The sequence below is a fragment of the Nilaparvata lugens genome, chromosome 6 (assembly GCF_014356525.2).
Source record: "Nilaparvata lugens isolate BPH chromosome 6, ASM1435652v1, whole genome shotgun sequence".
NCBI classification, from domain to species: domain Eukaryota; kingdom Metazoa; phylum Arthropoda; class Insecta; order Hemiptera; family Delphacidae; genus Nilaparvata; species Nilaparvata lugens.
The window spans coordinates 17589468-17611441 of NC_052509.1; the positions used below are offsets into that span (position 1 = coordinate 17589468).

Consider the following 21974-nt stretch of genomic DNA (forward strand, 5'->3'; position numbering starts at 1 on the left):
AGGGAGGAGCAATGTGCCCAATTCAATTACAATAATTTCAGCATTCATGGTTTGACAAAAGACGTGCAGTGGATACCAAAATACTCTGGCAGTAAGTACTCCAATACAAAGAACTACAGTGAAAATTAATCATTTGATGGCTAGGTCATCAATCATCCGATCATCCTAGATAATTTCTAATGAATTAGTAGGATTCCAATAATTATTCAAAACGAGCACATTAATATTATCAGTAACTCTTGATTATCTGGGCTCTTCACTTCTCATACCTTGGTATTTATATTTATGGTTTCTATTATTATAGTTCCTTCTTGGATTTTCTCTTTTCTCTTCCTTATTTTCTATTTTGTATCTAAGGATTCTTCTTTGAATTTCAACTCTTGTACAAACGACTTATTTGTACAATAGTTGTATAAAATTCTAAAATATATAACGCTACTCACTTTCAAAAATAATGTTGTTAAAAATGTAAGAAAAATGTAAATTTATCTCTACCTTTAAGAGTAGACATTCCCAAACTATCATACTTTCATTCGATAATAAATAATAAATCGTGAAATAAACACCAAGCTATTGCTTAAACATTGTTCATCCTACATTTTCATTTTATTTTTATAATTGTTCTGTTACAATATTCCTATAATATTATTTTGAAACTGATAGTTTTCATTATGGATTGCAGTTGGTTCTGACGACCGGTGCAAACTGTACTGTCAAGTGGCACATTCGACGTCCTACTATTTGCTGAGAGATAAGGTGGTTGACGGCACTCCCTGTGAACCGGACACCTTTGACATCTGTGTGAACGGAGTGTGCATTCCCTCCGGCTGCGACCATCGTCTCAGATCCACAACACAGCTAGGTATGCTATCAAAAACGTAATTTAATTATGAACTTCTAGTTTTGTTATGAGATATCCTTGTTTATTGAAAAAACTTGTGCAAAAGTAATGACACCGGAATTGACCGTTTCACAAGACCAATTTGTGCCAGAACAAATTTTTGCGTTGCATAATCGACTGTTTCATATCACAACGATTTTGACAATTTTATGTTAATTTGGTTGAAGATTGGAAATGAATTAGTTGTACCTAGTAAAATCAACTTAGAACCCTACTGAGACCACATAGAGCCAGTATAGTAATATACGACCTGGCTCTTGTATTTCAATTACAATACCGGTACCTAATATTATATCTATTTATTATATTTTTTCATCTATTTCGATACAAACGACACCAATGTAATATCATTGGTAGATAAATAATAAGGTAAGGTAGTCCTTGTGCTATTTTCCTTCAAAATTTAGGTGACACAGTCCAAGATAGGTAGGTAGTCTTTCTATACAATTTCAGTTCGAAATAAACATGGAAACTATAAATTTTGAATTTAAATTACTTAAATTAATAAATTACTTAGAAATATTTCACTCAATTACCACTTGAAACTATATAATTGAGTTATTTAAGATAGAATTAAGTTTGTTTCTCGGTACGGTACCTAATTCTTCAAAATTATTTTTTTAATATGTGAATATTTCTCTTTTAGTTATAATAATGTGAAATATTCCTTCTATGTTTAGTTTTGAAGCATCTAAATTTGAAAATCTACTTTGTAAAAATACTTGAGGACTGAAAATTTTGTGAATTGAAGAACTACAAAGACTTACCTAACCTATTTCGGACTATATGTTAACTAAATTTGGGAGAGGAATAACAAAAGGTTACCTTATTTTTCCTCTCCCTATCATTTTGATAATGTACCGATTGTTAAAATGAATAAAATGAATGAAAATTTGAAACCATGGAGGAAACACAAACGTCTAAACACTAAAGCTCAACGTTAAGAACAACGTTCACTCATATCAAATCAAAAAGTTGAGAAATTTTGGAATTCTTCTTGCAGAAATTTGGATTATTTTTAACGTTCAATATAATTACTAATTTACTATATGAATAATGAGATAGTAACAAGATAAAGAAAGGAAAAAAAAAGATGTTGTCGAATTCCACTATAACATATAGTGGAATTGTTATAGTATTGTTATAGTGGAATTCGACAACATCTTTTTTTTTCCTTTCTTTATCTTAATATGGAGAAGTTCCACAATATCTCTGATAAAAGTGTTAGAGATAGTAACACGTAGGTACTGTAAAATGGTGACCAAATCACCTTACACCTTATTGTTGTGTTGGTTGAAAATCAATAACTCTACAGGAAAAATTAAATTTCCGTCCAATACATGATATTTCGATCATGTTCAACCTTGATTCTATTACAGACTATTGTGGGCAGTGTGGTGGCAACAATTCAAGCTGTCAACTAGTGTCTGGTTCTTACAATAGTTCGCAGCATGGATACTCTCAGGTGTTGAGGATACCGGCCGGATCATCCAATCTTGATATACGACAGAAAGGATGGAACAATTCAAACAAGGACGACAACTACTTGGGTACGTTTATCTGAATCAATTATTCGTATACGGTACCAATTTGCATCAACAATTAGGCCTATTTTAGCCGAAAAAGTTGCTCAACTACAAAGTAGCCACACTAATTTAAAAAACCAATTAGAAGTAACTCTAAAAACGTCTGAGGAAGAAAGGTTTGGGATGGTAGAAGAAATTAAATCTTTGGAACTGATTATAAAATTACAAGATGAAGACCATAAAAAAGAAATACTAAATCTAAATAATCAATGTAGTCTAATGTCGGAGGAAATAAAGAAACTAAAATCTAAATTTGATAATGCTAAATGTATGATAGAACCTCCGTCCAAATGCAAAAAAATAGAATCTAACCTAAATGATGGGAAATGCTCTGAAAATGGTCGAAATAAAACGTACATTGAGGTTTTGAAGACAGCAACCAAAAATATAGCTGAGGGAAATAAAGATAGGAAAGGGAGTGTTCTGCTACTGACGTCCAGTCATGGACGTGATTGCAGTGATCTCCTTGATAAAAGATTGAAAAATAAATTTGATGTCCAATGTTTTTTCAAGCCAAGTGCATCAATTAATGCAGTTGTAGAGTCAGCTAGGGAACAAACTAAAGACTTTGATGAAAATGACTATCTAATTGTACTGGGTGGCTCAAATAATATAAATGAACCTAACTTGAATCATCTTCCTCAAGTAACAGAAAAAATCAAGGAAATTGTGCCACTCAGCAAAAAAACAAACTTAATAATAAGTACTATTCCTAATAGGTTTGATAGGCCAGAATTAAATGAAGCAATCAATTCGACAAACAAATCAATCCATAATACAATCAACAGCCTAAAAAATAAGAATTCTAAACAACTGGGGATTTGTTTTCTAAATGAAAGGCTGAAAAGACATAACTTCACTAATCATGGGTTGCATCTAAATCGATCTGGCAAAGTAATCTTTTGTAATAGATTGGCAGAGCTGATTGAAAGCCGTTTGCAATCCTCTGGTTTAAAAACAGTCAAAAAAACAAATAACGATTTTTTAGTAAATTGGCTCAAAACAGGGAAAGGGAAATAGCTACAAATGCTAGAGATAGAGTAGCACAAGATGGTAAGGTTTTAGTATTTATCATCAAAATATTCAGTATCTTCGCAACAAAATTGACAGATTAGAAGTATTTCTTAAACAGGAGGATCCTGACATTGTTATTTTCACAGAGCATGGCTTAAAAATAAAGGAAATAAATCAAGTTAGGATTCCAGGCTATTCACTGAGATCAGAATTTTGTAGAATAGCTCATAGAAGTGGTGGTGTATGTATATTCACTAGCAATGCTAAACATACCCAAACTTATGAACTGGATTTTGTTAAGAGATTTTCTGTTGAGATGGATTTAGAGGTGACGGGACTAAGGTTAAAAATTGATGATCGATTTGAGGTAGCCGTGTTAGGTATCTATAGGTCACCAAATGGAGACTGGCAAAATTTTGTGAGCTGCTCCATACACTTTTGGAAATTACAACCGCTCGTTTCACAAATGTTATAGTAGTAGGAGATTTCAATACCGATTTTGCCAGGCAGGATAAAATGACAGAGGATATTAGAGATATTATTAATATGAATAATTTAGAAATTAAGGTCCACGAATATACAAGAGTAACTCGAACTTCACAGACAATTATTGATAATATCCTCACAAATATAGAAGGTTGTAATGTCAGGTTAGGTAGCTCAGATCTATCAGATCATAACTATCAAATTTTAGATGTTAAGTTGCAGGGCCAGAATCCAAGCAGAAAAAAAATTTATGAAAGAAATTCAGCAATATGAGCTAGGAATATAAATTGTTTGAAGCAGGAACTGCTTCAAGAAAATTGGAGTAGTGTTTATAACAGTTGTAACCTAAATTACAAATATAAGCAATTCATTGATACTCTAAGATTTCACATTAGTGTATGCTGTCCAATAAAAAAAGTCAAAGTAAAAAGTAAATTAAACAAAGTAGATGAATGGATAACTGAAGATATTCTTACTCAAAGAAATATTGTTAGGAAGCTTATGAGGAATTTAAATTAGTGAGGGATGTTCCGAGTGAAGTCAAATACAAATGTCTAAAGAAAAACTATGCAAAAGAAGTGAGGAAAGCTAAGTGTAAGAAAACAGCTGAAATATTAACAACTAGTACCAATTTTAACTCTGCTGTTTGGAGGTAATTAATAGAAATAGGAGAGCAGCTCAAAAAGATACAGTTACTAATGTCCCTAGGATAATCGATGAACATGGAAATTATATGGATGATAGTATAGACATTTGTAACTTTTTCAATAAGTATTATCAACAGGTTGCATATAATCTCCAAAAGTCACTGAACACTAATACTTATAATACAACTACATTAAATGCTGAGCCAATTGAAAAGGTATTTAAATTTCATCCATTATCAAGAGATGAGTTGTCAAGAATAATAAAAAATTTGAATAACAAAAAAACAGTAGGATTGGATGGGGTCTCAAGCAAAATTTTAAAAGAATGTGAAAATGAATTACTGGACCCTTTATTGCATCTCCTTAATACTTCACTAGAGCAGGGTATTTTCCCTGATGATCTGAAACAAGGAAAAATTTTGCCAATTTTCAAGAGCGGTGATTCTGAAAGAGTTGAAAATTATAGACCCATTAGTATTCTAAATGTAATAAGTAAAATTTTTGAAAGAGTAGTTTTAAATAGGCTATTGATGCACCTGGAAGAAATTAATTTCATATGTGATGAACAGCATGGGTTCCAGAAAGGGAAATCTACTAAGACTGCAATAGTATCCCTTGTTGAAAGACTAATAGATATAATAGATTCAGGTGAGAAGGCAGCCGCAATATTTCTTGATTTATCCAAAGCTTTTGATTGTGTGAACCATAGAATATTATTGGAAATACTAAAAACTGTAGGTGTGAATGGTATAGAACTAAAATGGTTTGAATCATATCTCATAGGTAGAAACCAGTGTGTTGAGCTTACCAAGGTGGATGGGAATGAAATAGTAAAAATTAAATCTCAAAAACTGGAGGTCCAGGCTGGAGTACCTCAAGGCTCAATTCTGGGTCCCTTACTGTTTCTGTTGTATGTGAACCAATTACCAAAAGAGTTAAAAGATCACAGAGCTCTGTTGTTTGCTGATGACACATCGCTTATCTTTAACAATTATTTATTAGATAGTCTAGAAATAAATGCTTTTACTGGAGTACAGTCAATTGTCCAATTCTTGAAGCAAAGGCAATTAACAATAAATAGTAAGAAATGTCAATTCCTACAATTCAAAAGTAAATATAATTCAGTAGAGGATAGAGAAATAAATGTGTTTGTAGAGGAAAATGAATTAGACCAAGAAGAGAAAGTAGCATTCTTGGGAATTTTATTGGACAGGAAATTAACATGGCATCCTTACATTGAGAGGATATGTAATAAAATATCATCTGGGGTATTTGTCCTGCGGCAGCTTGCTAGGCTGAATGATAAAAAACTACTGTTAACTGCTTACCATGGACTTATACTATCTCATATTAGGTATGCTATTTTAGTATGGGGTAATTCATCTCAACAAAATATGGACAGAGTGTTTAAGATTCAAAAGAAGGCACTCAGATGTATAGAGAAAGTGAATAGGTTAGACTCTTGTAGGCCTTTATTTAAAAAGCTTGGTCTATTAACTGTGCCATCTTTGTATGTATATGAAGTTGTAATGCATGTGAAAACGAGTGGTGTGATCCAGAATTCAGATGTTCATGAGTATAATACGCGAAACAGAGCAGATTATCATATAATGGGTCACAATAGTAGGTTATTTGAACAAAAACCAGATTATATTGGTAGGAATTTTATAACAAGCTACCTCAAATCTTGAAAAGTAATGATGATTTGAAGATTTTCAAAAAACAAATTAAAAAATATTTAGTTGATAGAGCTTTTTATAGTGTACAAGAATTCCTTTCAAACCTAAACTAGGTTGAACTACTTAGTGTTAGAATTATTATGTAATAACATGACTTGTCTTATACTCCATGACTGGAGTCTTTAGGACGTAATCTTAAAAAAAAAAAAAAAAAATTATTCTTTCGTTATCTAAATAATTTATTCATCTATTACTGTCTTATTCCTATACCAATTTGCATCAACAATTATTTATTCTTCCGTTATCTAAATAATTTATGTATCTAATTACTGTCTTGAATTATTGATTGGAGATGGATGGAGCTGCAACTTACTTAAACGTAGCGCAATATCGTCCATGTCCATGAAGATGTATTTCAATATGTCCCACCTAAAATGAATTACATGTTTATTGGATTTGGATTTCGATTTGAAGTGTATTATCAATATTTACGAATGAGATATCAATATGGATCTTATTTAAAATGAGAATTTTCCCCATTCAAGGATACTTTGAAAATTTGAAAACTAGAATTGAGTGATTCTCTTTTTTTGCAGCTTTGAAAGATGGTGAAACCGGAGGCTATATTCTGAATGGCAACTATGTTGTAAGCATGTTTCGCAAACTGATATTGTATGGATCGACCACACTAGAGTACTCGGGATCGGACGCTGATGTAGAAAGGATTAACTCCTCGAGACCTCTCACCAAAGATCTAATTATCGAGGTATGCTTCAATTGGATTTTCAAAACTTACATAAGGAGAAATAAGAGCCTATATATTGTTGAAAAAAATCGTGTTGAGGGTTCTTTATAGCTGGGGTGTTGGAAAAAAATGATCAAAATGTTAGAATTATTTGTCGTAAATGCCCTGATTACTCATAGTGGAGCTTTAACATCATCATTATATTATATGATGCATTTTCAATTGAATAATGATCGTTCATATTGTTATAATTTTTGATTATAAGATTCCATTTTTTCTTAATTCACTTTATACATACAGAATTGCTTGCATTTCAAAGAATCAAAGACAATATTTTATGTGAGAATGATAATTAAAATTACCAACACATGATACTAAATACTGTTTAAAATTAATTACTGACACTCATGGGAATTCTCACTTTCAATAATATTTTGTTCATTTATTAAAAAAATCTGAATTCATAGATATTAGCATTATTGATTATATTCAATTGGCATTGGTTGCGAGAGGAAGATCATACCAAAGCTAAACTACCCAATCTCATTTTTATAAAATATCAGAGAGAAAAAAATTATATTTAGGTAGCGTACTTCAAGAACATAACAGTGTTGCGCATTGTTACTCCCTGTTAGTGATAAATTCATTGTATCTTTGGTTTTATTTATTTCTCCAGAGAGGATATATAGGGCTTATATTTTATCTCTGGTTCCACTTTGATGGCGAGATTAGAAATTACCTCTTCATCCAGATGAAATTTCTCAAAAACTTCGAATACGGTACCGTAGAAAATAAACCCGATTGGGAAAATATGTTATTCAATAGAAAGAATTAATTGTCAAAAATAATTTTATTTTATCCCTGTTAGTTCATTATTTAACTGATCATATCAAATCAGCTCTATCAATCACCTTCCTCTAGAAATAAGAAATTTCCCGTTTTTGAAGTTAAAGATGCACTTTACAATTTTCTAGTCAAAAATCCCTTTTACAGCTTGAAAGAGTACTATGAGAAGTGAATATTTGAATGTATTATGACTTTTAAAAAATGTATACTTTGATGTTATTTATGACTTATATTGTATAGAAATATATTAAGATGTAATTGAATATTATAGCTATCTTGACAATGTCTCTTGCAATCATGTAATTGTTCTTGGACAAATAAAAATATTCTATTCTATTCAGTATTTTCTCATGCTTGGCGAAATATATTTAGAATAAAAGTGGAGAATTTATGTTGGGAATGTTTTTCAGGTTCTGTCAGTAGGACCTCTTTACCCTCCAGACATCTCCTATCAGTATACTATCCAGTACAGCTCACTGGCTCAATATGCCTGGCAGATTTCCGACGAATGGAGTGCGTGCAATAAGGTCTGCAATGGTGAGTAAATTATGAAAAGCAAAAAACTTATCGCAAAATCAAGCATAGACTATATAAAAAATATTCTTCATTGGATGTTTTTAAAGTCAACAATTTGAGCACTTTCAACACAATAGTGATAGAAAAAGTAGGTAATGATAAAAAGTTATTCCTGTGAATTTCACTTTGGAGCAGTGAAAATATATAGGAATATAATAGGATTTTCAAGCTATTGGATAATTGAATTTTGCACTTCACTGTTTGTGAATACCGTAGCCTAGTAGGTTAATATGTTATTGTAGTGGGACTGCATGTATCTTGAATTTTCAAATAGCTTATAGCAATGGGATTCCAGACAATGTTGTGAATTACTTAAATTTTATTTTGAAATGGATAAATTTATAATATGAAATCAGACTCTGGATTTATAAAGCATATAGGCTCCAGGTTTGATTCCTTACTGACTATGATGCATATTTATGTATATTTATGATTTTTTTTTCATAAATTCCTTGTATTCTGTTTTAGGAGAGAGAAGGAAAGTGATAAAATGCGTGCGAGTGGAGGGTCGACAAGAAGTGGCGGTGGAGCATTGCAACGGCCTGAATGCGCCCTACACACCAGTTCAGTCCTGCAACAAGCACTGCGACCTCAAGTCAGTTAACCTCTTCCTCTTTTTCTGCTTCTTTGTCTCTCTCCTTGTCGTGCTATCCGTTTTTGTCGGCCTCTTCTACTTTATCTATTCTGCTAAGCCCATAGCCCATGCCAAGAGAGATGATGGATCTATTCTCATGTGTCACAGTAGCACCTCCAGACTCATGAACAACGATCCAACAATTATCTAATTCAATCACAATATAAGTAATTAGAAAAATAAATTAATAGAAAAAAGTTTGAAAATAATTTTCTAAAGATAATATAAATAAATTTCTCCGTCACTGAATAGCCTTCTGTTTATTGAATAAGCTTCACCAAATAATTATTTTCCTCTTCAATTCATATTAATGTTAAATGATCTATAATCAAACTTTCAAAAATCTAAAAATTATTGGTAAAATATCAACTCTACTATATAGAATTACAAATTAACATTATTTTAGAATCAATGGAATCCTGGTTCATGATTCAATTTTTGCGAGGAATATGGCATTTTGGCATAAGAAATAAGGAAATTTGCAACTTTTTTAAACTAAAAACTCTAAAAGTAATAAGTACTTACATTTTCTGTTCCGTTACTCAGGTTTCTGTATGTACGGTATTTTGTATGTTTTAATTAACCCTTATCGTCATCTTCTCATTTTATTTTATTTCTTGCTTTGTAGTTGCTTGTAGTTTTTTTATAGTATTTCTATTTGAATTTTCTTCCTTAGTATATGCCTTGAATGTCTTTCATTTTGTGACTTTTCTATGCTGTATTTGCATTTTTTTGTTTGCAGTATGCATTGAATATACATTATTAATCATTTTATTTTCCTTCTAATTATTTTTATACTATTTTAAACTGACTTATCATATACACAGTACTATTATTCAATAACTTATCTTCAAAATGGTACTTTGGTTCTTGCAAAAACTATACTATTCTACATGCTTGTATTTCTTACTCTAATCTATTTACTATCTTATTTATTTACTAAAATAATATTCTAGTTTCCACTACTCAGTTGTTCTATAATAATATTGTTCATCTTCTTCGAATCTGTCCGTAGAATTTGATCGATTCTTTCTATGAAACTCACTGCATTGTTGTTTTCCATAATATATTCTAATCAAAATATATATTTTTTTCAATAAATTGTTTGTTTTGTGTAACTTTGTGTGATTTCCTTCCTTGCTGCATTTTCCTATCTATTTTGTGGTGGTTTTCCTTTATATCCTATAATTCTAACTTTTTCCATCAACACAATCATGGTGATGGAAAATTTGCTGCTTTAGTAGAAACATTGTTTTGGTGTTGGTTCTACAGGAGTCAATACTAGAAATACTAGAGTATAGAATACTTGAAATTCATTACATTTCCTCATGCATATTGTTCATGAAACGTTTCTTTCATTTCATGTTGTCAGAGTTTTTAAAACAAAACTACATGTAAAATGAATTTTGAGCATTCGTATCAGAAGAAAAGCCTAGTGAAGGGCCATCTATAGAATAAACTATAAAATTCTGCACTATTAAATATGTAATTCTACTATTCACATTCAAGATATTAAAGTTTTACTCACATCAGAAATTCAATAGAGTTACTTCAACTTATTTTGTGCTCCAATGCCATCTAAAAAAATGATTTTTATAATTTTTCCCAACCATTTCAAAAACTTGATATTACCATAGAGGAAAGATACAAGTATACTACGATATTACCATAGAGGAAATACTTGTATCTTTCCTCTATGATATTACTGAGTAATTGTCTATAATCTTCTTAAAACTATTTTTGCTCTTTTAAGGTATTGAAACTCTTTCACTTTAGTTTTATCTTTATTCTTCCTGTCTTCTATCTTCAACTGTACATTCTCCTCTCTACTCTCCTCAGGTGTGACTATCTGACAATTCGAGACTATGGTGTGTATAGATATTATTTATTATTCGCTATTATATTTTCTTCATAAAATACCTGAAATAACATTCATAAAACCTTTATTTACATTAACCTGATCACTCATAAAGAGTGTGATTCAATTAGAGGGTTTGAATTTCACTAAAACTTCATGTTTATTTTATATTTATCCACTTTTTTCCCTGCAGTGTTTAGGTTGCAGTTCTCAAATAATCAAATTATAGATTCTCCATTTATACTTCCTATTGCATTTCGATGTTAATGATTTCTTCATAATCAGTAAATGATAAAAATATATGTTGACAGTAGTAATATCAGTCTACACTACATACTACTTACTACTTTTAATCATTGTGTGATAACTGTGCTAATTATATTCATATATTATAGTAGGTATTTGAAAAATAAAAAGTAGGTGAAGGAATTGAAAGGATAAATTGAAAAGTAGGGTAGCTGTTTTGAACATCATTATTCGCACTAACTTCATCTCTCAATTATTTATTGTTTAGATTCTTTCATCCTGCCAGCTCATAATGTTGGTCGATAATCTAGTTATGAGTAGGCCTAATACTATTTTCACTTTTACAAAGGTACGGTACATTACTTTCTTCTGATTCATTTTTTTTTTTGTTGATACAATTACAAATCATATGAATAAGATCGGAAAAGAACAACAAGCATAGCCCAAAACTATTCTGTTCTCAAATCAAGACAAAATCGCTATATTTCTGATTTTTTGGAGAGATTATTATATTCAAGTCCTGTGTCTAAGAAATTTTCCACTGCAAGAGGTAGCTTGCACTGCTTTAAAAGTGAAAAGTTTCTCATTAAATTATTGAGTAGCTTTTACAATATTAGTATTGTATTGTAGCTATTCAACTACTTTTGACTCTAATTCTGTCTCTCAACTAAAATATAACAGTCGTAAGGTTCATTTTGATGGTCTATACGTTCAGGCTAGGTGGGACCTTCCCGTAAGGAACTCCCATCCAAAAAAATCCATAAGTCACGAATTAAATTTTACTATTGTACAACTCTTACTACCTGTATATTTAAACCCCGCTGATTGGTTGTAGATGGCAAGTGATCAGCCAATCGGAGTGCTCGAGCCACTGCGGCGAAGGAACGCGAACGCTGACCGTTCAGTGCATGCAGACGTTCCACGACAAGTCACCCGCCTCCCCCATCCACAACACGTCCTGCAGTCACATCGCCTCCAAGCTGGTCGAGCCCTGTCTGGGGCCTTGTGACGCGGCTCATTGGCAGTACAGCGACTGGGCCATGGTGGGTTCAGCATGTCTTCTAGTGTGTTCATGTGTTCTAGGTAGAACAACGTTGCCGAACCTCTGTCTTGTCAATGCCTTCTATTGACGGTAGATAATACAGGTTTATTAATGTAACTGTTCATTCTCGTTTAAAATAATCAATTATGATATTTTATCTAGTAATAAATTATATTTATCAATAATTTCATAATGAATTTAGGCTGTATAATTAAGATGAAATATTATTCAAATTAATTATCAATTCTACATTGTTAAAAGACGATCTGTCAACAGAGCAAAGCGAGAAAGAGATGGCGCTATCCGCTTTGTTGAATGTTAGACAAGGATATCAATATCATTGCTAATTAAACACTGCCATTATAACGTGGACCTCACTATAGTCAGATTTTATTTGGCCAGGAGTTCAAAGTCACGTTTCATTGTGCCCACAATGGGGCGGCGAGTCCTCAAAATTCTTGGGGAACAATTTTTCCCAAAAAAGGTCAGCAGTGTTTTTATAAAATAGTGACTGACGACATTTTTGCGGTGGTGCCTTATTTGTGGGGTCGTATTAGTAGGCTGCACTAAATATGGGGATATTTGAGGGAGTGCATACTTGTTTTTGGGTGGGGGCACCTATCTGTTCAAATTCAGCATCTTCAGTGCATCTTTATTTAGTTTAATGCATTTTTTGTTGCAGTGCTCTAAAAGCTGTGGTACTGGCATCCAGCGACGAGCTGCTGAATGCGTGGATGATACAGGCAATCGAGTGGACTCTTCCCTCTGCCAGGAACGAGAGAAAATTGTTGAGCGTCTCTGTAACACACAAAAGTGCCCAAGATGGTCTGTTGGAGATTGGTCCCCTGTGAGTATTTTAGTTTTTTTAATATTCAAATATCATATTTTATAATTTGTAAGAGTTGGTCTTCAACTTATGTTTTACTTTCTCAAAGTTATTGTTACTTTATCTTTTTATGGAGCCACCTGCTATCTTCAATACTTCATTATTTCTCTCGTCAACAACGTATAATCAGTTTGATAGACTCCTTGAGTGAAATATTAAAAGGAAATTACCTTTCATAATGCATTATCTTTATTGCTTGAACAAAGATTCATATTTTCTATTTGACTAGATTTGTTATATCGGGGCTCAATAAGTTCAGCATATCGTTGAATAAAACCATAACTCATTCATTCAAAAAATAATACCTTATCAAAAAATCTTATTCTGAGAGTATTAGTATCAATCTATGAATAAGAAAATCCTTGAGATTTAATGTGAATGACAACTTGGAAAAGAACATTTGGAATAAATTATTTTGCTGAGAAATTAACTTTGTTTTAAAGAAACTCTCAGCCTATTGATGAGCCTACTTTTCAAAATAATCATATTCACGAATAATTTGACGGTTTCACACCATAATAAGTTGACATTATCAGTAGAATAATCACAAATCGATATATAGCCTACTCTAGATAAGCATGCATTCCAGTTACAATTCATACAGATTTGAAAATACATTTTCACACAATTCTTCTGATTTGATGCTGTTTCAAACCTCAAAAATGATTGTTTTCAAGTCACGTGCTATAATATTGATGTATTTGATTTATCTTAACAGCTAATGACTCTTTCAAGTGATTTACAGTAACAGCAACCACATTGAACTTACAACAAATTTCACACCTTGTAACACAATTATCTTAATAATAATTTTTTGATTGCTGTATCAATATCATAACTGTTTTACATGTGACATAATATGTTAAAAATATTTCCAATGGATAAACAATAACAACTCTAATATACGTAAAAAAACTGCGGAAGAGGTATTAACACATCATGTCTAGTGGTTTAGTTAATCATGTGCAAATGGTGCTCAACAAAATATAATGAATAAATTATATTCAAATAAAATCAATACCGACCAACTCAACCGCACAAATACAGGCAATTAGAAAAGAAGCTCCAATAAGGAACAAAAATAATAAACTCAATACTGTTGAAAATGTTTGTATAAAAAATGTTTGGATACAGTAGGATACAGTAAAATTCATATTTCAGGGTTTGGTCCACCACTTCCCCTAATATAAACAATTCAAAAGCAAGATGGGTCTTTCCTTGAGATGTATCAAACAATATAGGTAACAATAGTGAACAAATATTTCTCCAGTTACTTTGAATGGAAAAGCCTCTGATGAGTAGGCCTATTTCATCCAAACATATTGTTTTGATATGTTGCTTTTTTTAGAGTAATATTATTTTCTAAATTCAGAACAGTCTCAAGCCTGAATCTGTTTCTTATTTCAATCTGTACAGCGGCTCAAATTTGAGAATGCATTCAATACAAACTTGATGCGTAGTTATGTAACAAAATTCTGAATTCGGTGATTAACACTAAGAAACAAAAACCAAACCGATATCTTGAATTTGGAAATCCGTAGGCTTGAGTAGAACATCCAATATAAACAGAATAGGCTATGAAACAAAAATGTAAATAGTCCAAAATAGTTTCTTATTTCAATCTGTACAGCGGCTCAAATTTGAGAATGCATTTAATACAAACTTGATGCGTAGTTATGTAACAAAATTCTGAATGCAGTGATTAACAAATAAAAACAAAACCAAACCGATATCTTGAATTTGGAAATCCGTAGGATTGAGTAGAACATCCAATATAAACAGAATAGGCTATTAAACGAAAATGTAAATACCGTAGTCCAAAATAAGGATATAGTTGTCGGGTAATAGACTAGGTTCTGATAATGACGATTTCTTCCAACAGTGTTCAGTATCTTGTGGTACTGGAGAGAGGCGAAGACCCTACTGGTGTTTGCAAGATAATTTATCGGTAGACCAAAACTATTGCGCTCCCGAATCAGTTCCTCACCATAAAGAAGTTTGCAATCTGGAGCCCTGTCCCGAATGGATAACAGAGAGTTGGTCTCAGGTTTGTTTTCATTTCTATTCCCACTCGCTTTTTGTTTCGCACCCACGTAAATAACACGTTTGCTTGTTTATTTTGTGTTGGAAATTAACAACATCGACACAATCACCTCTCATCACCACATGAACATAGAATCACATAGACCTTCTATTAGTTTCATTCTGAGTCATAATTTAATCATAATATCAGATGTCTAATCACAAATATCTTGTATTTTCACCATTCATACTACAAAATTGACTGTACACTCGCTTTTACAAATTAGCCTACATCTCATTCACAGAAATTTCAAATTCAGTCATACATTCTTGTCATAACACAGCCTCCTTTGTCATATTTTCAAAGACAATAATCCATGTCTTTGCTTCTCGTTTACTTGAAAATTAGTTTATATTTCTTGAGATTCATCTGATATCTCTCTCTATGTGTAGAATAATACCGTATTCAACCATCCTTCCTCATATAATAATAGTAGGATTAGTTTTATGTATGTAAACTCTAATAACCCTTCACATGTGAATAAAAATTAATCTAAACATTCTATGGAATGATTGAAAATTCAAAAATGGATATTCGCAGTTGGATCATAATTTACAAACACATTTATATTATAGAAACATAATTTTAAAGCTTATTTATTTTGAACCCGTTAAAATTTCTGTTGCATTCTCAAATTTATCTCAAAAAATAATCACATCGTCTCTTTGATCAACTCTCATTCCTTCAAATCATAATGAAATGGGACATTTGGGCCATCTTGAGTCATCTTCGATCATCTTGGTACTTGGGTGTCTTCAATGTTTCCCATAAGAAATTTCATTCATTGGTTCTAATTTTTTTCATGGATTCAATGTTAGAGTATGAAAGGCTTTCTATTTATTTTAATTGTTCAAAATCCATTTGAATCAATCTTTATCATTTTTATTACATCTTATTAATAATTTCAGGTGTGAAGTGGGATGCCAGACTACGTCCATAGAAATTAATAATAAATTATCGATGGAATATTGAAAGCAATGCTTGTGACTTGTGTAATCAGTTCTTAATGAATTTACTGAGTTAGTAATCAATTATAGAAAATTTCTGACAAATTTTCTTGTAGGCTATTAGAAATACTACTTCATGATTAGCTGTATGAAATTTTTTTCAGAGTTTTTTCTCAAAAGTACATAAAATTCTTTTAAAAATTTGAAAAAAAAATGTTGAAAAGGCTAATTCATTAGTTTTTAATAGTTATGTAAATACAAGAAGCCCTAAACAATATATTATGGTTATGATAAGAAAGAATATAATAGAATAAAAATCTATGATAATATTAATTAATTAATCAGTTTCAATTTTGATCATGAAAGTGATTTTTCGAAAAACTAATGAGTCAATTTATGGAACAATATTGTTTTAAATCTGTACTTATCTAAATTCATTCTTTTTGAAAAATTAACAGCCTTTAAACTCTTCCTTGAATGTGCATGCTTATGTAGTATTTATATAGTAAGTGTTTAATACCCCTGATGTAAATAAATTCAAAATGTTTCATAGACAATTCAGATCTAAGAGTGAGGCGCATCTTTTATTTGTTGACACATATATTTTCGTATTATTCCACTATAATACCAATTCCTTTTTTCCCCTATATTCTTACACAGCCCTGTAGAGTAACCAAAACTCTCATATTCTAAGTATAATACTTAATTGAAAAAAATGTGTCTTTTCAATTATGTAGAATTACCACAATTTTTTCAAATTTTGACACATTACCACAGTGAATTGTTTAAATTAATTTTCTATTTTAAAATTCGAATTTAATTTTTTTTGTAATATTCAGGGACCAAACATATTTGTGTTTGAAAGTGTTGAGGATGAACTCTTTTGAACTTATTTTCAATTAATTTCGGAAATGGAATAGTAAGGGCTATAAGCCTGTCTTTCCATTTCCAATCATTTCATGATAAGGTGTTTTTTTTTGTCTCTTTTGACAGACAGAAAGATTTTCATTCCCCAAAAAATCAATTTGCAAAATAAAAATCGTATGTAGGTACTCAAACACAAACAACAACAAAAAATAAAAACAATCTCATGAATACACTAGTCAAATATTTTTTAGAAAATGTTCTGCATGGGCAAATGCCTGTGCGCAACCCAGAGTTGCATACTCAGATGTTTGAAGGAAGGAAGGAAAGACTAATTTTGATGCATATTATTATCAATTTCAAATAAATATCAATTCCTACTCAATAATTATCAAAAATGTATTTTAATCAGTTTTTCAAATATATTTAATAAATCAGTTGCTTTCGATTTAGTAAATAGTGTTTGTGATGGATTGCAGTGTTCGGTGAGCTGTGGTTCGGGCGTGAAGAGTCGAGTGGTGAAATGCAGTAGCAGCATGGAAGACGAATGCACGGGCAGCAAGCCCCCCACCACCGAGTCCTGCTTCATGCAGTCGTGCACCTTCGGCCACGAGAACGCCATCCCCGTCATCAACAGCCTCATTCACTTCTCCTGGCAGGCACGCGATTGGTCACAGGTAACAACTACATTCTTAATACTTTGATATTTTCTCCATTCAGCCAAAAAATGCAAATTACAAAATAAACATATTATGTACTCAAATACAGTTTCAATAAAAACAACATAAAAATAGAACCAATATTATTTTATAACCAATATTACGGTATCTTCTAATAAAATCAATATTAACTTGAGTAATGACTTTTACGAAAGTGGCCTGCATGGGTAAATGCCTGTGCGCAAACAAGAGATAATTCATTGAATATTCAGATTTCAACAGAGAGAAAGAAAACAATTCTGATGCATTCAGAAGATTATTGATTATTATTACTACATTCAATGAATATTATTGGGCTGCTCGATTAATTAGTGTAGTTGTGTAGTGGTGTATACAGATTATAAGAACAGTAGGCAGGTTGCCACAATAGCAAATTTATCGATCAAGGTGAGTATTATAATTAGTTTGATAATGTTTTCTGCATTGTCTACTCCCAGCTGTATCATAAGTTTCTTCAATTCTGATTGGAATAAGGATTTTGAGACGTTCTGAAATACTATATGATGTGGTAAGTGACGAGCCAAGTTGGGAGCCATTTGTTTTCCAATGCATGATCAATAATAATACTGTTTAAATTAATACTTATGAACTGTGACGAATGAACAAAATCATTTATCAGATCAAATGTTACAGTCAGTAATAATTGAGTTTTCATCTTGGTAGAGATACTCTCCTTTATATAACTTGATAAATTGTTACTTGACCATTTATGATTTATCTATGTGTAATTTTTCCAAACGTGGTTAATAGGCGGCAACTGTAGGCCAATTCAAAAATATTTATATATATTTATATAATTGTAGTAGATTTTGTGTAAAAATTTGTGTAATCTATGTTATCAATATGGCTCGAATGCAAAGAAATTATTAATCATATAATCTAAGCAATATTTTGGCATTTTTTGTAAGATCTATTTGAATTTAATGGCGGAGGATTGGGATATTTAAATTTTATGCTAATTTGAAAGTCGGAAAGAGGATCTGTAAAACTTGAGAAGGAAGAACCAGCACTCGCCAGCCAGATGCCACCATAAGAGGACCCCAAATATTTTAGAGCGAAGTACCTTATTAATAATTTTGTAAATTTAAAGTTAAAGTAAATTATTAAATTTCTTAAAAGACTTCGTGATGCTATTGTGAAGCAGAAGTCATTTTTCATTTTTATTAAATTTATAACCCCTTGGAGGAGACGATTCCGGCTACCATATTCCCGGACCACATGGAGTTGGATCGACATCGGCGGCTTACAAGAAGATTTTCGACACGTGAGTGATTTAAATTTGAATTTAGTGATGGGCGCCCTAGTGCTTCGAAATAATCTGATGATCAAAGCTAGCTCGCCGAAAGGGTTATTATAATTAGAAATTAATAAGAGTAATACTTGCGCAAGTAAAAATTAGTATTAAAGGTATTTAATTGAAAGAAAAATATAGATCAATATTTTAGAAATTTCTATTTAATCAAAGAAGTACGAAATCTAGGCTATCAAACGTATGCATACAATATTTAATTTTTGCAATACAATTTGCGATAATTTATCATAGTTCTAATTCACTAGATGAATGGCTCTACCTATTCCGTCAGGTGCCGAATCTTGCACCCTGAGATAAAAATATATATTCGATACAAATAAATCTACTAAATACTAGAGATTTTAATATATATATATATATATTTGGATTATTAGTGGCTAATTTATCAAGCTGATCTTAGAGCACATATTTTTGATTGAATTATCCAAGTCGACAAGTATTAGCAAGTACATGTCGCAGCTACATGCAAAAGAATGCATATGATTTCAAGATAAAGGCACATGGTAATGATTCGTGCCACAAATCTAGAATATAAGTTTAGCCTGTGATATTTTATTGATTTCAAATATTGTTCTATTTTTTATATTATATTTTTTATCGCTCTATATATATTTTTTGCCTCGATTGATCTTTGCATTATTTGTGTAATATATGTGTGAAATTTTCATGGTGTGCAATTTATTTTTATTCCTCATCTCTATAGTATAAGTATCATATATATATATATTTATTATTATTGAATTACAAGAGTTATTGGAGAAGCCCATATCTAGGCCTATCAAGATTTTTTAAGACTGAATACTATTAGAAAACCACGCCCTAATTATATTAAATCTCATGCTTTACCGACTGATGCCAAGCAGGAGGCTAATCGTTATTTTATATAAAGAATAACGTGACAGAAAGACATGTCGCCCAACGTGATAGGCCACGGATACGACAGAAATACATGTCGTGCCAACGTGGGACTGATGATGAGAGCCAAGCTCATTGAATAATTATTTGAAATTAGTCAATAACCATATTGAAAATTATAGATAACTTATACGAGTTGTGAGGAAAACTGGCGAAGGAAAATTTGTATTACTTTTTGGGGAATCAATAGCTTTAAATAAAGAGAAATTATATGTTTTAAAGAAAATTTTATATTATTATTATTGTAGAAAATATATTTTATAGAGAGAGCTATTATATTTTATGGGCCTAAACTGCTAGTCAGAAATCAATGAATAGTATTATTATATTATAAGAGCTTAAGTAATAATAGGTTACCTGGCTTGTAATGTCCATAGGCCTATCCTCATTTGTGTCCTTATTAATGCCTTGTTGGCCAAAACTTTCACTTTTTTAACAAACACTTGACACTTAATCCATTTTTAAAATATGAGTCTCTTTTCGTCCACGCAAAGTAAGGTAGCAGACACACTGCAGACGGCGATAGTAGCGGAGATCGACGCTGAGGGGGCGCGATGGAGTCCAACGCCCAGATCTCTTCAATCACCGCCAAGAATCCTGTGAACAGTAATAAACCGTTAAATGTCTCCCAAGAAGCAATAAAAAGGGTTATAGTAGAGGGGATGATCAAGTCATTTTCTAATAGTTTAGAAAAAACAATGACCATGGTAATGAAGGACTTGAAGGCGGAAATGAAGGAAATGCGGGAATCATTGAAGGATACATCGGTAAGAACGGGTAAGGAAACTGCGGACACAATATCAGCATCTACCGCTGAAAATCAAGAACTAATTACAACCGATTTAACAGCAAAAATAGATACTGTCACTTGTGAGTTAAACGAAAGAATAGAAACCTCCAGCACAAAACACTTCGCAAATTCATGAAATAGCTACAAACAGGAACAATAGTCAACTTATTTCCATAAATAAACAACAGAATAGTAAATCTACACAAATAGCTCACCTAAATTCTGATATAAATCAAAACAAAGTACAACTTAATTCATTGGAGACAGCCGTTGGAGAACAGCAATTATTTTCATCTGAATTAAATGCCGAAGTAGTAGATAATGAAACAGAAGCTCTAGTCATTGGAAACAGGCCCAAGAGAAGTTGGTACAACTTGAAAGTCAAATACATCAATTCCGCACGAGAATATAGAGCCTATTCCCATAGCAACGTTTGATTCACTACACAGTTTCAATGAATTAGGCCGTTTTGACAATACAGACCGCTATCTCCAACCTAAAGAATTTATAGATCAGATAAAACTAGTTCAATCATTAACACCCACCTCTTGGAATTTTTGGCGTCTCGTTTGACTAATTTATTGATTGGCGAACCCCTGATGTTCTTTCGGAGTAGAGCCCATGAATTACATCATTGGATGAGTTTGTAGCTGTCTTCCTGGAACAGTATTGGAGCAGAAGTAAACAGTTGGACGTGCTAGCGGACATTATATCATGCGATTTCAACCCTAATTTAGACGGTGCATGTACCACTTTCGTCACTGCCCTACAGTTTAAAAATTCTCAATTGAGCGAGCCCATTAATGAATCGGCATTAGCAAGTATTATTTTAAAGAAGCTACCGTATCAAGTTAGAATGGCACTCGCCACACAACCCATTACTGATTGTAAGCAGCTGATTAATCATTTATATGGCATACAGTCTGTGATGGCCATATCAAACCACCGTTCAGACCAGAGATACGCACCGAATCAACCTAATTCAAAAATTAATCAGTACACCAGCCAAGCCTATGAATCAGTACCATATGATTGCTCACGATCTACCCCTCAATTTAAACGCCGCTATAATCATAATCAAAATAACAGCTGGAATAATAGAAGTTTTCAGAATCGTCAAACAAACCATTATCCACAGCAAACCTATGAAAGAAAGTATTATTATGGCCGTGATCGATTAAACTCAAATAATAATCAC

The 21974-nt window shown here is 31.9% G+C and overlaps 1 protein-coding gene across 1 annotated transcript in view; it reads left to right on the top strand.

Moving 5' to 3' along the window:
* LOC111061139 (A disintegrin and metalloproteinase with thrombospondin motifs 9) overlaps positions 1-21974 on the top strand; it is a 116557-nt gene that overhangs the window by 74817 nt on the left and 19766 nt on the right. Inside the window, 10 exon segments of the mRNA XM_039431372.1 lie at positions 3-91; positions 683-862; positions 2281-2451; positions 6910-7079; positions 8315-8441; positions 8949-9075; positions 12054-12261; positions 12943-13107; positions 15029-15193; positions 17520-17717. Coding sequence (XP_039287306.1) covers positions 3-91; positions 683-862; positions 2281-2451; positions 6910-7079; positions 8315-8441; positions 8949-9075; positions 12054-12261; positions 12943-13107; positions 15029-15193; positions 17520-17717 — 1600 coding nt within the window.